The 16,635-nt window shown below is 41.5% G+C and overlaps 1 protein-coding gene across 1 annotated transcript in view; it reads left to right on the forward strand.

The window, feature by feature from the left end:
- The window catches only part of MYO15B (myosin XVB), a 100,864-nt gene that overhangs the window by 40,942 nt on the left and 43,287 nt on the right, over nucleotides 1-16,635 (forward strand). Inside the window, exons 16-21 of the mRNA XM_067464812.1 lie at nucleotides 4,657-4,714; nucleotides 8,921-9,051; nucleotides 10,141-10,236; nucleotides 14,615-14,850; nucleotides 14,968-15,146; nucleotides 16,371-16,443. Of these exons, the coding sequence (XP_067320913.1) occupies nucleotides 4,657-4,714; nucleotides 8,921-9,051; nucleotides 10,141-10,236; nucleotides 14,615-14,850; nucleotides 14,968-15,146; nucleotides 16,371-16,443 (773 nt within the window). The remainder of the gene's footprint in view (nucleotides 1-4,656; nucleotides 4,715-8,920; nucleotides 9,052-10,140; nucleotides 10,237-14,614; nucleotides 14,851-14,967; nucleotides 15,147-16,370; nucleotides 16,444-16,635) is intronic.

Below are 16,635 nucleotides of genomic sequence, written 5' to 3' on the forward strand. Positions count from 1 at the left end.
TAGTGAATGAAGGTTGTCTCGATTCATTGATTCAATGGTGCAAGGAATGGGAACATGCAAAGATGACTCTCCTATGCCAAAAGATTCTGCCTTGTTCTTGGCATTCCTTCCAGTCCAGATATGTAAGAAAGTAAGAGGAACCACAAACACGTTATTGTGGCTTTCTGAACTGCCAGCCAACAGACCTTTTTCCCTAGACATGTCCCAAGGAAATTCTGCATGGTGGTCAAGGCTCCCTCCTCCACTGTGCTCTTCTGCCTGAGCTGGGCAGGGGCTCTGCTGCCATTCTTCCCGGTTTCAATAGCTTCTCTTCCTCTCAGGAGCCACCACAAAGCTGTGCTTTAGCTTCATCATTTCACCCATCTGTTATTTACATTATTAGCATTCAGCTCTTAGGGAAGGAATGACAATAAAAGGTCTCAAAGTTCACTGTTAGAATTGCTGAGCCTCCCTCTCCTTCCCTTGCCACCCTGCCTTTGGGCGGACTTTAGCACCCACTGACTCTTAGACCAGCCCATCACCTCTGTAGCTCTCACTAGCACCTTTTTTCCTGGCAAGCACGCAGCTGGGCTCAGGGAGGAGGAAAAGACAAAGACAAACTTTAGATCAGAGAACAACAAACAAGTGAGTACCTCTCTGTGAAGTCTGGCTAATAGTTTTGTCTATCAAATGGGGAAAAAACAAACAAACAGTACTATGCTGGCATCATTTTGCCAGTATAGACGGTGCGTGGTGGCAGAAGGGAAAGGATTGCAGGGCACAGCAGCCATGGAGGAAGTAAAAATAATGGGGGTTTAGATTTTGCCTGTCTTCCCAGACGATTGCTGTACAGCATCAATTGGATTCTGGCTTATGGCCCCATTTGTCCTCGAGCGAAAGATTCATTCAGATTGTTAGGTTATCTTCTAAATGTGCTAGTTTAAATTTTCTCAATAGCTAGAAGATTAGAGCAAAAAAGAGGTGAAGATGTTTTCCGAGCACATTCCAGTCCTATAGAATCATAGTACTGTCTCTTTAACAGTAGCCATAGCTCAATGACTAATGAATCTTGAGATTTGTAGTTTGGTGAGTGAGTGACCAACATTCTTTGGCAGAGGAGGCTAGAATTGGATTCCCTAGAAAGGAACCATGGCAGTTAGTGATGGCAAACTGCATTCATCCTATAGTGTAGATGCACTGTAAGAGATCCAAAACATGTAACATTTTCAAGTTCTGGGAAGGCCATCTTAAAACATAAGAGCTCATTCCTTAGCTGCCTTACCTCCTAACAGCCCTACATGCCCTAATATGTATGCAAGATGTGCCTGGTTTTGTTTTACATGTGTACATATGCCAAAGGAGAGTCATGCTTTCAAATTAGGTGGGGATCAGTGCCGATGTCCTTTAGACTGTATTTGTATATGGTGTGGAAATTTGCATGATTTCCCATAAAACAAGATCTCCTTTTCACAGGGCTGTGATTTCTTTTCTCAAAGAGGGGGGCAACCAGCCAACTAGCTCGCTTTGGATGTAGACAGTCACCTTGTGTTCCTCCATGATTTGTCTCTCCTTCACTTTTTGATCACAGAAGTGTGAGGAAAGTTGGCAGAAAACTGAGTCACTGGCCAAAGGTGCTGAGCGGAACAGGAGGGGCCTCAAAATGGTATGTGGCATCAGTAAAATATGTGGTATCATCTGGCAATACCTGGTCATTTTTGTGAATACAAAATGAATTTGGAAGTTGTTTATGTTACTGAGTAAGAGCACATACAGCAAATAACTTTCAATGGGACTTGCTAGTCTTTGTACATCGACATTTTGTTTTAGCAAGACTTCGAAGTTCGTGAGTACTTATAAAAAGCAGAATACGGCGAGCTGGTTTTTCAGTGACAAAATCTACCAACTTTCTGCTTGCAGCTCATTCCATTTCCCTAAGTCAGGCATGGGCAAACTTCGGCCCTCCAGGTGTCTTGAATTTCAACTCCCACAATTCCTAACAGCCGGTAGGCTGTTAGGAATTGTGGGAGTTGAAGTCCAAAACACCTGGAGGGCTGAAGTTTGCCCATGTCTGCCCTAAGTGGTTTTGAGAAATAACCACTATGCTGAAATCCCTTGCGATTTTAGAGTTTTTCTACCAGGCATATTGTGTTCTTGTAACTATCTTTCAGGGTAAAGCTCAGGAGCCTGTTTCTTAAAAATTGTAATAGCCAGAACAAGACACGGGCCACTAACATATTATGTAACACTAGCAAACCAATGTGTTGTTGAAGGCTTTCATGGCTGGAATCACTGGGCTGCTGTGAGTTTCTTTTTGCACTATCTGCCAGGTTACCGTGTCAGACTACACAGAGAAGCCATGGAAATCCATGAAAACATGTGAACGATTTCAACAGAAATTTTGAAAATGAATAAAATCTGGCCATCAGTATTAAAAAAAACTTGAAATTCAGGACAGTAAATAAAAAGCAATGCTTAAATATTAGGGGAATTTCTGACATGAAACAATCAGGGCCAGCTAACACCTCTCTAGCAAAGGATCCCACCAGGCAGCAACCAGCTAGGCTTTGAAACTGCAAGGTCATTAAATGCTAATCAAGCTGGCCAATTGCAACATTCACACTTGCCTCAAGCAGACAGGAGTTCTTTCTCCCACCTTGGACATTCCACAGATATATAAACCCCACTTTCCTAGTTTCCATCAGACCTCATAATATCTGAATATGCCTGCCATACATGTGGGTGAAATGTCAGGAGAAAATGCTTCTAGAACATGGCAATGCAGCCTGGAAAACTCACAGCAACCCAAAGCAAGCCTAACTCCTAAACTTAGACTTCTTAGTTTAAATGTGGAAGTCATTAGCATAGAAATGTATATTGTTTGCGTTTTAGGGGGAAAAAACTTGCTTTCTAACCCAGTGCTCTCTTTCTAGCCATTTGGATGGCTCAGGCAGCTACCATTTTCTAATACCTGTACTGTGGAACTGGGATTTAGAGGACAAGGGCTGGTTTTACAGACCACATTTTGCTGTCACTTACAGTGGTTTGTGATTTTTTGGTTTTTTTTTTCAATGTGGCAAAAATTCCAAGCAATGGTGTTGGTGGCTGGATACTTAAGAGCAAAATATAGGTATACCTCAGTTAACAAACTAGATGTGTTCTTGAGCATTGCGTCTTGAACAGAAAATGTGACATCAGAAGCAGGAATAACATGGAAAGAATAAATATAGATCTCTACGCCACAAAAAAGAAGAGCAGTTGAACATTTTTCATCAAAGTTTTTATTCAAAATTAACAATATGAACTTGTGAAATGAAACAGATCAGGTATGTTATGTATAAATAGATAAAAATATTTTGCACCCTGTACAGACTATTTGAAAGCTACTTCCAAAATGAATCCAGGGATGATTTTTTTTTCTTTCTTTCACTAGTCTCTGCTTTTCTTATGATTTCTATTTGGTGGACAAATGTATACCTGTGTGCTTTTGTAACACATTGTAACAATGTTGGGGATACTTTAAGAGGAAGGCTAATTCATTTTTCCCTTTCTATCTGGATCTACACTGCCAAATAATCCAGATTATTTTATTAGAGCTGGATTATGTGAGTACACTGCCATATAATCCAGTTCAAAACAGATAATCTGGATTTTAGGTAGCAGTGTAGAAGGGGTCTCTCTCTGTTGTACTGTTCACACATTCTAGATTGAGCTGCTGCTACTTTGCCTATTGCAAAGAAAGCACAAGCAACTAGCTGAGAAATATCCCATTTTCCCCCAGTCCAAACCTTGTACTCATACAGCTGAGGGCCCTTCCACACAGCCCTATATCCCTGAATATCAAGGCAGAAAATCCCATATTATCTGTGTGTGGACACAAATAACCCAGCTCGAAGCAGATATTGTGGGATTTTCTGCTTTGATATTCTGGGATATTGGGCTGTGTGGCTGTGTGTCTAAAAATCTGTATGTCTCCATTCCTTTGCCACTCTCCCAGGTCAAGGAATGTTTAAAAAAGGATAGAGAACAAGGAGGAAGAGGACCAACTGGGTGGTGAAAAGGAGCTTTTATGGCCCCTCTACACTGCCATATAAAATCCAGATTATTGGCTTTGAACTGGGTTAGATGGCAATGTAGACTCATATAATGTGGATTATCTGATTTGATATCTGGATTATATGGCAGTGTAGAAGGGTCCGCAGTTAAGATATGTAGCAAAGGATCTACTATTGGTTGTTAGTCATATGTAGTCATTTAACTGTCATTCCATTCTTCTCATCCTCAACCAAAACAAATGCTGTATCTTAATTTACCCCCATTTATCCCTAATTATCTTTCCCAGTTTTGAAGCTTCATATTTTTTCACTGCCCCTCTTCCCTAATCTTTTTTTTTCTTTTGAAATTCTAGATACATCAGGATAGGTGCTGTATTTTTCAATTTCTTTTTCCTTATGCATTGTGTATAATCCCATGGACAAGGGCAGCACCATAGCAGGAGAAAGGGGAAACTTCTAATGATCAGATTATAAAGCTAATATATGTTGGCCATCAAAAAGATACAATACATATAACTTTTAAAAATCATGAAATGAATCCTACATATGGGGGTCAGGAGAGAGAAAGAACTGAAACAACCCATACCTTGCTTTTAAGGATGATGTCTGAATCTTTTCTCCTTAGGATGTCCGAAGGCTGGAAATCCCTGCTGATCTTGCAGCCCAGCTCCACTTGGCTGAAGGTGAATAATAATAATAATAATAACAATAATAATAATCATCATCATCATCATCATCATCATCATCTTTATTTATATGCCATCCTATCTCCCCAAGGGTCCATATTTTTACCTCTGAAATCCCTTCCACACACTTGTATAAAATCCACATTGAACTGGGTTATATGGCTGTATGGAAGGGCTCTCATATATATTATTTGAGGAGAGGGATGGGAAAGCCCAGGCATTGAAACTAAAGTCCAGCTAACCACATTGCTTTCCTAGTGGAACTATTGTTTGATAACCTCCAGCATTTCTATGTTCTTCTCCATTCAGAAAGGTTGTAATGCTTGTTCCACAGCCGAATTATTGGAAATTCAAATTTTGCTTTTGACCCTGCTCATTGCTGTAATGAGCCTCCTTCCCACTTGTAACCTCATTTTAAAACATGGTTGCATTTATTCATTTCCTTACCACATATCTCCCCCCCCCCCACCTTTTAAAATGTCTAATTTGCATTGCAAATTCTTTGGGAGATGAATGCCTGTATAATTTATGCCTGAATAGTTGTTCTTTCTCAGAGGAGATATGTTGTGTTTGAGTAAGCTCACGGCTATTTATATAGCAATTTCTTAAAATGGTTTAGTTAACACCAGCCAATTTGTGTATTTGTATTTTATTATTTTATGGTAGGATGGGAATCCTGCAGCCATGTAAATATTGTTGGAAAGCAATTCCCTGTATTCTTCATCATTGGCTGTGTCAACCAAGCCTGCTGGGTATTACATTTGAATGACACATGGAGGGCAGTATGATTCCCACTCCTATTCTATGGCAAGCCTCCACAGCAAGACGTTTGGCTGTCTGAAAAAGGGTCTTAGATCTCCCACCTTCCCTGACTATTTTCTTCTTTATTTTGTTTTTCTAAATAAAGTTGGGCATGTAAATGTTTGCTTTACTATTTTGACATAATTCTTGCTTTCATCTACCCTAACTACAAATATGACACTACTCCTTGCTTCTCTCAACCATGATTTATATAGAGAGGAGGTAAAGGTAAAGGTTTTCCCTGACATTAAGTCTAGTCATGTTTGACTCTGGGGGGTGGTGCTCATCTCCATTTCTAAGCCAAAGAGCAAAGGTCATGTGGTCAGAATGACTGCATGGAGTGCCATTACCTTCCCACAGAAGCGGTACCTACTGACATTTGTTTTTGAACTACTAGGTTGGCAGAAGCTAGGTCTAACAGTAGGAGCACATCCCGCTCCACGGATTCAAACTGCTGACCTTTCGGTCAGCAAGTTCAGCAGCTCAGTGTTTAACCTGATGCGCCATCAGAGAAAAGTCCATAACTAAATATGTCTGTTCCTCTCAGCCACCTAATGGGAGCAGCAATGTTTGGCCAGTCATGTACACAACTCGCAACTCTGGATTGCAATGAAAGACTCATTTGACAAAAGACTGGATAGATTTGAGCAGGATACAGTCTCTTAAAAAGGAAACATAGGAATTAAGATAAATGTGATCTTTCATCTTTTATGCCTATAGCTAAATGTTTTTCATTATGTATTTTGTTTTGCTTTTAGCCATAGTTAAAAGGAAGGAGACAGCATAGTTACTACATTATACGAGCATCAGTGGGAAACTTCCATCCCAGAAAACTCACCTTGCCCTTGAAATCTCCCATCCAGATCATTTTCTCACTCTCCCCATATATTGGAGTCCAGCAGGGAGAGGCAAACCTGCTGTTTTCTGTCATCAAAGTATTAACTGGTCAAAGTTTTAACTAGAAAATGTGCCACTAGCCACTTGGCACTGGAATTGCTCATATTAGGGATGTGGCCACACTCTTGACATCATTCCCAGTGACTCGCCTCCCTTGCCTTAGAGAAATACTTCCACCTTGTAAGAACACAGATGAGTCATTCTATATATTGAATGCATCTTGCTGGACTGCTCAGGTGCTTCTATTTTACTACTCGATTCCCTGGAAAAGGTGCATCTTGATAGAAGGAGGCCATTTGAAACAGAAATTCCGCTGCCATGATTAGACATCACTATCTATTGCTTAAGAACATGTTAAAGAAAATATCTCTACACTGACAATGAACAAGACCTAAGTGTTCAGGCAGCCAAAAGCATAGCAGACCTTTTCTTTATTAGGCTTTTACAAGACAATGGTGCCCAATGTTAATTTATTATGCTTGTTCAGAGGCATGCAGATATGTGTATTTTGTGATTGGATTATGCTGCAGGCTATTCTGTTCACTTATCACTCTGATGACTCTTGATCACCACTTGCTGCTTCCAAGCATATCAACACTGTTCACTAATCTGTGTTTCATTGGAGAAGGCCATTTGTTATATAGGGCCAGCGGTGACTTTCCCTGCAGCATGTCTTCAAGGTTTTTTCTGCCTAATTGTCTCTAGGGAGGCATGCAGAAAGTAGTTACAAGATATTAAATACCGTCCAATCCTATGCTGTCCACACATTTACCACAAGCCAAAGCAAGGGATGCGCCTCTTGGTCTTTGTTGTTGTTCATTCATTCAGTCGTTTCCGACTCCTCGTGACCTCATGGACCAGCCCACACCAGAGCTCCCTGTCGGCCGTCACCACCCCCAGCTCCTTCAAGGTCAGTCCAGTCACTTCAAGGATGCCATCCATCCATCTTGCCCTTGGTCGGCCCCTCTTCCTTTTGCCTTCCACTTTCCCCAGCATAATTGTCTTCTCTAGGCTTTGCTGTCTCCTCATGATGTGGCCAAAGTACTTCAACTTTGTCTCTAGTATCCTTCCCTCCAATGAGCAGTCGGGCTTTATTTCCTGGAGGATGGACTGGTTGGATCTTCTTGCAGTCCAAGGCACTCTCAGAACTTTCCTCCAACACCACAGTTCAAAAGCATCGATCTTCCTTCGCTCAGCCTTCCCTAAGGTCCAGCACTCACATCCATAGGTTACTACAGGGAATACCATGGCTTTGACTAGGCGGATCTTTGTTGCCAGTGTGATGTCTCTACTCTTTACTATTTTATCGAGACTGGACATTGCTCTCCTCCCAAGAAGTAAGCGTCTTCTGATTTCCTGGCTACAGTCTGCATCTGCCGTAATCTTTGCACCTAGAAATACAAAGTCTGTCACGGCCTCCACATTTTCTCCCTCTATTTTCCAGTTGTCAATCATTCTTGTTGCCATAATCTTGGTTTTTTTTATGTTTAGCTGCAACCCGGCTTTTGCACTTCCTTCTTTCACCTTGATTAGAAGGCTCCTCAGCTCCTCCTCGCTTTCGGCCATCAGAGTGGTATCATCTGCATATCTGAGGTTGTTAATGTTTCTTCCAGCAATTTTCACCCCAGCTTTGCATTCATCCAGCCCTGCACATCGCATGATGTGTTCTGCATACACGTTAAAAAGGTTGGGTGAGAGTATGCAGCCTTGCCGTACGCCTTTCCCAATCTTGAACCAGCCTGTTGTTCCGTGGTCAGTTCTGACTGTTGCTACTTGGTCCTTGTACAGATTCCTCAGGAGAGAGACAAGGTGGCTTGGTATGCCCATCCCACCAAGAACTTGCCACAAATTATTCACACAGTCAAAGGCTTTAGAATAGTCAATGAAGCAGAAATAGATGTTTTTCTGAAACTCTCTGCCTTTCTCCATTATCCAGCGGATATTGGCAATCTGGTCTCTCGTTCCTCTGCCTTTTCTAAACCCAGCTTGAACATCTGGCAACTCTCGCTCCATGTATTGCTGGAGTCTTCCTTGCAGAAGATCTGTATACAGAACAGAAGATACAGAAGATCTGTATAGGAAGGATAATAATATCGAGGATAGTTTTGACAGTGTGGTGAATGAATTAGAACCAGATATCCTGAGGAGTGAGGCTGATTGGGCCTTAAGAAGCATTGCTAACAACAAAGCAGCAGGAGACGACTGGATCCCAGCTGAACTGTTTAAAATCTTAAAAGATGATGCTGTCAAGGTGATGCATGCCATATGCCAGCAAATATGGAAAATACAAGAATGGCCATCAGACTGGAAAAAATCAACTTATATCCCCATACCAAAAAAGGGAAATGCGAAAGACTGCTCCAACTTCTGTACAGTGGCCCTTATTTCTCATGCCAGTAAGATAATGCTCAAGATCCTTCAAGGAAGACTCCAGCAATACATGGAGCGAGAGTTGCCTCTTGGTCAAAGCTAATACTATTCCCTCCTCCCTGTGCTCTTTTGTAGGTCACCACCATGCTCAGACAAACAAGGTAACAGAAGTTTCCCCTCCAGAGGTCAAAGCCAAGTTTGATCTTTCTTTGCCTCCTGATATCAACAGTTTTCCCTTCTCTACTTTTATGAGGTCCCATTTCCAGGTAAGAATTTGTTGTCAGAGAAAACAGAGGCGTGTTGTTGTTGTTGTTGTTGTTGTTGTTGTTGTTGTTGTTATCGTTGTGCCTTCAAGCTGTTTCCAACCTATGGCAACCCTAAGGCAAACCTATCACAGGCTTTTCTTTGCAGATTTTGTTCAGAAGAGGTTTGCCATTGCTTTCCTCTAAGGCTGAAAGAGTGTGACTTGTCTTGGGTGATCTAGTAGGTTTCATGGCCAAACAGGGATTCAAATCATGCTATCTGGAGTTGTAGTCCAATTGCTCCAAACACACCTGCTCTAAGTAGATCCCCCCCCCCCTCCGTAAAAGGACTATAACCATGGGTATGTTGATTAATGGACTTGATTGTTCCTCCTTCCTCATCCTCCAACTCATGGTACTTCTGGATGCTTTTCCCTTCCATTTTTGGCTGTCAACATTGCTGTCTTCATGCTTTTTCTCTTGCTTCCAGGCATCAGAATCTGATTCTGAGAGGGCTGTTCATGCAGGATTTTTTAGAAGAAATTTTTGAGGAAGAGGGAATGACTTCCAAATCTCATGAAAGGACATTTAGATGCATTTCAATAAACAGATGTAATTAATCCTTCTTCTATAGCCATTTGCTCTCCAGTAGCTTAGAGGCTGTTTTCCGTGAAGCTTAGCACCATTATTTCATCTGTAGAGGTCCACTTGAGAGTTTGAAGAGAAAAATCCCTTTTCCTCATGATAGCTCAAAGACAAGACTGTAAAAATCAAAGGGGCATTCACACTGCACAATTATAGCAGTTTTAACTGCCATGGCTCCATACTACACAATCCCTGGATATGTAGTTTGATGAGATACTTAGAATTCACTGCCAAAAGAGCTGTCGTGCTAAAGATCGCATGGGATTATAAATGCCCAAATACATAAATGCCACTATCTCTCTCTCTCTCTCTCTCTCTCTCTCTCTCTCTCTCTCTATTTACACATGCACACACATGCACACACATGCACACATACAGATACACACACACCATAGCAATGACAGTGCACTCAGAGTGCCTAAACACCATCTAAGAACATTTATTTTTTTTTCCTTTGATTCATTGTAGGAAATGGGTTTGCCTGACCTTGGACAACCTTTGAAACAACCTTTGACCCGACTGGATGGTGAGCAGAGGCAAACTGCTCTGCAGCTCAACAAAGTGGTAAGAGGGGAAGGAAAGAATAAGCAGCTAGGTCAATGAAAATAGATGAGGAAACTCACATATATATACACGCATGAGGACTTAATGTACTTTCAAAGTTAAGTCACTGCCCAGCTCACAGTGTGTACAGTCATTCCAGTTTTGCTTCTGTTAAGCTAGTTTTTAAATATCTTTGAATTCTTTTTCCAAAATCTTGACACATGCCAAAACTAATCCTTTGACCAAAGACAATAGTGAAAAAAACCATATATGTTTACACCAGCTTTCTCCAGGGTACGGATACATGGAGTACAATCCTGGGCATCCATCATAGTCCAGGATATCTTGCTGGTCCCAATTTGGGGTAGCTAGTAGTGGACTCTGAAAAAGCACATCCAAATTGATATGTGCACGTGTTTCTTCAGAAGACAGCTTCTGAATAAATTTTCACTTTTTAGAGTAGTGTTCTTGACATAACAATATGGGCTGCTCTGTCATTCAGGAACGAAAAGAACTGTCCTTCTGAATGAAAGGAACTGTCCTTCTGTCTTCTGCCTTCATTCAGTAGCTTTTTCAGGTGAAATGCAGAACCAGGCATTTCTTTAGCCAGGCACCTCCTCACACTGAAGGAGTACAGCAGAATAACGTAACTTGCAGCCTGCCAGTCTTTTTTGTTTCTTTCTCCCTGCTGAATGTTGTTCAGAGTTAACAATGAAAACAGAAGCAATGGAACCAGGGAGCAGACTTCAAACCTATGGGACAAGAATGATCTCCCAAATGATGGAGTCTGTCTTGCTGACATTTCCCCATACACTCTTGACTGCTTTTGGAGTATTCTTGTCTATCTCATTAAATTCTTTTGCCAGGTTGCCAAGGGTGATGTGTGATTTTAGGTCACTTGATATAGAATCATACGAGAGATCATTACATTTAAAAAAAAAACTATTTAAGGGAAAAGGTAAAGGTTTTCCCCTGACATTACGTCCAGTCATATATGACTCTGGGGGTTGGTGCTCATGTCTATTTCTAAGCTGAAGAGCCAGTGTTGTTCGTAGACATATCCGAAGGTCATGTGGCCAGCATGACTGCATGGCGTGCCGCTACCTTCCCAACAGGAAAAAACTATTTACCTATTCATAAAGGTTCACCCAGAAGTGCTAATAAGGAGTGATTGAGAAGTTATCACAACCCATTTCTGACTCTTTGATTCTTTAGAGAAGCACTTTGGTAGAGTGTACCTGTCTAACAATTTTCATACCGATTTATAGAGTCCAAGAATAGAAAGCAGAACATTGTATGACGTGATCAGTGTGAGAGCCAATGATCAGGGAGGAAAGCGACATGACGGAAGGAGAAAGGTCAAGGCTATAGTGATAAGAGCAAGTTTATGATTCATGTCTGAGTTTATACCACACCCCTCCCTACTTAATAGAATCATCGAAACCTAGGGTTGGAAGAGACCACATGTTCTTGGAGAAGGAAGCATTTTTTCATTAATGGTTAGAGGAAACTTCTTTTGAAGACATTGATTTTAATGCTTTTTCTTGTACATTGTATTCTTCTTGTATATTGATCTGAATTGGAATCTCATGGTGAATCTATTTTGTAAAAACTGGAACAATTTGTTGGTGTTTTTGTGTGCCTTCAAGTTGTTTCTGAGTTATGGCAACCCTATCACAGGGTTTTCTGGGGTGGAAAATGTAGGATTCACCCAGGACCATCCAGTAGTTTTCCATAGCTGAGCAGGGAATCAAATCTGGTCTTCTGAATCATAATCCAATCCCCAATGAGCAGGCTAAGGTTTAAAACAGATTATATTCTGTGTTGTTGTAGGTTTCTTCTCTGGTTGCAGTAGTCTGCAGTGCCTTTCATGTCCCTTGATTTGTGTTTGGGCAATGCTGCGTTTGGTGGTCCCTATGTAGACTTGTCCACAGCTGCATGGTATATGGTAGACTCCTGCAGAAGTGAGAGGATCCCTCTTGTCTTTTGCTGAACGTAGCATTTGTTGGATTTTCTTGGTGGGTCTGTAGATTGTATGTTGTGTTTCCTCATCAGCTTCCCTATGCGGTCAGTGGTTCCCTTGATGTATGGCAGGAACACTTTTCCTCTGGGTGGGTCTTCATCTTTACTCTCGTGGCTTGTTCTTGGTCTTGCAGCTCTTCTGATGTCTGAGGTGTAATATCCATTGGCCTGGAGAGCCCAGTTGAGGTGGTTCAGTTCATCTTGGAGGAGGTGGGGTTCGCAGATTCTTTTTGCATGGTCTGCCAAGGCTTTAATGGTGTTTCTTTTTTTACTTGGGTGATGGTTGAAGTTTTTATGTAGATATCTGTGTGTGTGGGTTTTCTGTAAACGGTGTGACCCAATTGTTGATCTGGTTTACAGATGACTAGGACATCTAGAAAAGGTAGTCCTCCTTCATTTTCTTTTTCCATGGTGAATTGGGTGTTTGGACTTCAACCAGAGAAGTCAGACATAGCAGAGCACCTGATGAACCAACCTGGACACAGCATATTATTTGAGAACATAGAAATGCTGGACCACTCTCACAACCACCATGTCAGGCTACACAGAGAAACCATTGAAATCCACAAGCATGTGAACAATTTCAACAGAAAGGAAGAAACCATGAAAATGAACAAAATCTGGCTACCAGTATTAAAAACCTCTAAAATTAAAACCGCAAAACAGCAGAGGGAAAGCAATCAGGGACATCTAATCACCTCTCAATAAAAGATTGCTCCAGGCACTTCCAGGCTATCAAATGCTAATCAAGGTGGCCAGTTGAAACATTCACACCTAGCTCCAGCAGACAAGAGTCCTTTGTCCCACCCTGGTCTTTCCACAAATATATAAACCCAATTTCCTAGTGCCAACAGACCTCACTACCTCTGAGTATGCTTGCCATAAATGCAGGCGAAATGTCAGGAGAGAATGGCCATAGAGCCACAAAAACCCAGTGATTCCGGCCATGAAAGCCTTCAACAATAGATTATATTCTCATAACATTTTTGGCAGAGCCACTCCCCCAAGTGGTCAAAGACATCTATTGTCAGTGGCCCATGATTTTTCTTTGCTACTTAACTTGTATTGAGTGTACTTTGTTTTGCAAATGATCACTTACAGATAAGCAGAAGCACAATTTGCAAATCTAATAGGTGAAGCACTGTATATCTGAGGAAATATTGTCATGAAAACAGATTAATTGCAGCGAGTCCCTCATATCTAGATTAACCCTTGGCCTCCAGCAATAGGATGTGGCAATGCCTTGGTCCCTAATCTTGGGCAGAACTTTGTAAAACTACTGTTTACTCATGGGAGCCTCTAGCCAGTGGATTCTGAGAACAGAAGTGTTGTAAGCTCTGGTTAAGGGCATCTTTGTGGTGGAGAATAAGTCTGGCTAACCTTCTTACATAAATGGAGAAAATAGTTCCTAGAATGGTCTAGTGCAGTGGTCAAGCAATATGTTTTCATGCAGAGCTCACACACATACACCGGAGTCTGGCTGCCTTTTATAAAAATAATATGTTGATGTTTTCAGACATATGGTTACAATGTGATGCACACTTATTCATTAATGACAAATAAAGATACTTTGAACACAATGCAGTTTTTAAAAGAATAGGCTCCACTCCAAGCACATGAGAGTGACAATGCTGGTGGAGGGTAATGTCAGTTTTATTTTCATATAAATGAAAGCATAAATATATTATTTGTAAAAGTAGCAATGGCCTTCTGTATGAAAGCAATGAAAGGAGAGAAACCTGAAGTTCTGGAGAAATACATCTCTGCATTAATTTCCTTGCATACATCTGCATGGTAAACCTTTGTTTAATCTGCTGTTTGCCATCTTCACTCCAATAATTTTAGCCACATTTTTAAGGTGGTGCAGCGGATTAAACCACTGAGTTGCTGAACTTTCTGACTGAAAGGTCAGTGGTTCCAAGCCAGGGAGCGGGGTGAGTTCCTGCTGCTAGGCCAACCTAGCAGTTCAAAGGCATGCAAATATGAGTACAGGTACTGCTCTGGCAGGAAAGTAATGGCGCTCCATGCAGTCATGCCAGTCACATGACCATGGAGGTGTCTACAGACAACACCGACTCTTCGGCTTAGAAATGGAGATGAGTGCCAACCTCCAGAGCCGGATACGACTGGACTTAATGTCAGGGGAAAACTTTTACCTTTACCTAATTGTGTGGATTATTATATGTTATCCTCAGCATTGAATGTTTGCCAGTGTGTTTTATTTTGTTGAAGGCCACCCTTAGTCCCTTCGAGGAGATAGACTAGGCATAAATAAAATGTTGTTGTTGTTGTTGTTATTGGTGTCCTTGCACACCTCTGCATTGGTTTCCTTGCACATTCACTTTGCTGGTTATTCTTGTGGTTTTAAACAAAACAGATCCTACGCTTCATTGGTGATAAAGGCCTGGAGGCATGGCAAGAAGAAGTACTAGGCAATTACATAGCAAGCCGAGGGCTGGCCAGTCCTTCCCTGCGGAATGACCTTCTGTGCCAGGTGGTCTCTCAGGTGTGGAAGAATATGGACTTAGAACAGTGTCAGCGAGGATGGACGCTGATGGCCACCCTCCTGGGGACCTTCGCCCCTTCTCCAGCTCTGGAGAAGCCTCTACTAAAGTAAGGAGAGAGGACTTCTGTTTGCAGTGTGTTGTTGGGGTTTTGGTGGATTTTTGTTATCCTTGAACCATTGTAGAAACTTAGTGAATGTTTTGGCTTGCTTGGTTTACAACACAGGTTTGTGTCAGACTATGGCCTGGAGAGCTATAATGGCATTTGCCAGCGAAAACTCCTGATGTCCATGCAGCAGATGGAAAAAGACCCAGAAATGTCCCGAAGTTTCCCTCCCACCCAGCTGGAGTGGACCACCAACCAGAGGAAAGGCAAGATGGTGCTGGATGTCTATACCTATAAAGGTAAACATGTTTGGTAGCTTATGCCATCTTCTCATTTAGCATATAAATTGTGAAAGCAACGTTTAAAAAAGCACACAGCAGAACTGGAAGGTGAACCTCGACATGAAATGGAGAGAAGCTGGGAGAGTTCTGAGAGAGAGAGAGACTTTACATGTCAAATTGTTCTATTGTACTCCTATGTGGTCAAAAGTAGTAGGAATTTCAGGAAGTTGGTCTGGATGGCCCTTGGGATCTCCTCTAACTTCATGGTTCTTAATTGCATGTCCCAGTGTAATGCAAGTCTTGATCTACTCAGCAATGCTAATTTGATGTGTTATCAGCAATTAGCAATGGTTGTAAATGGTCATTTTGCATACATTTAATCTAGAAATGAATTAGTTTAAATGCTTTGACATCAACACCTCATAATCAAATGTTTCCATGTAGAATGATTTCATCAACCACTGGAAACATCATCTGTTCATTTTGTTATTTTCTTGACTGCCCTTGGCCCTCATTATGTAAATTATCTTTTTATAAATGTTTTGCCATTTTCTAAAGTTCTTTTTTCTCTCGCTCTCTTTCTCTCTCTGACATCCACTGCCTTTTTGTACATTTGTGCCACCTGGTAGTCTGAAATAGCGAGCTACATCTGTGATGAGATGATTTTGCTCATGGTGGTTGTTGTGTGTAGCTTTTTTCTTAGATATCGATTCTTTCTACTGTTTGTTGTTGTTGCGTGCCTTCAAATTGCTAAAGTTGATGACCTTATGGTGAATCTATCACAGGGTTTTGTTGGGATTAGTTATTCAAAGAGGGCTTGTGACTTGCCCAAGGCCACCCAGTGAATTTCAGTGGGTGAGTGCGGATTCAAATCCTGGCTACCTGAGTCATAATCCAACACTCAAACCACTACACTATGCTAGGATCTGGAAAGAAAAACCTTTAGGTAAGGTCTAGGTAAAAATCTGTCAAACTGAAGTACCAAAGTTAGTCCAAGGAAAGTGTTTTATCTTTGTTGGAGGCAGAAAACATCAACATTTAGGCTATCCTATAGTTGATAATTTTTGAAGGTTCTCTCTCTCTCTCTTTCTCTCTCTCAGATTTTCTTGTTTGAGGTGTTTCATGTGTCTGGAGATGCATCCAGATTTTCCTGTGATTTGGCCAGAACTATGAACAGGAGTACTCACTATTGTGAGATATTGTTGCTATTTAACTTCTGTCCTTTCTTTTTCTCCTGACCAGAGGAGATGCTTTCAGCTGAAGTGGACTCATGGACAACAGGAGAGCAGTATGCTGGTTGGGCCTTGAGTTCAAGGTACATCCAAAGGCAAGGGGAAAAGTTATTGTAAATCAAGACCAAAAAAAAAAAAAGGAACCGACTGCAATCAGGCAGAGTAGGAACCCGTTTACCTTAGAAGGAGGGCAAAAACACACCCTCTGTATTTGGTGTAGCTAATGGCAGTATCTTCTAACAGGCTTTTGAGTAGTTGATATGCCCTCTGGTTCC

The sequence above is a fragment of the Anolis sagrei genome, chromosome 2 (genome assembly GCF_037176765.1).
Source record: "Anolis sagrei isolate rAnoSag1 chromosome 2, rAnoSag1.mat, whole genome shotgun sequence".
Taxonomy (NCBI): domain Eukaryota; kingdom Metazoa; phylum Chordata; class Lepidosauria; order Squamata; family Dactyloidae; genus Anolis; species Anolis sagrei.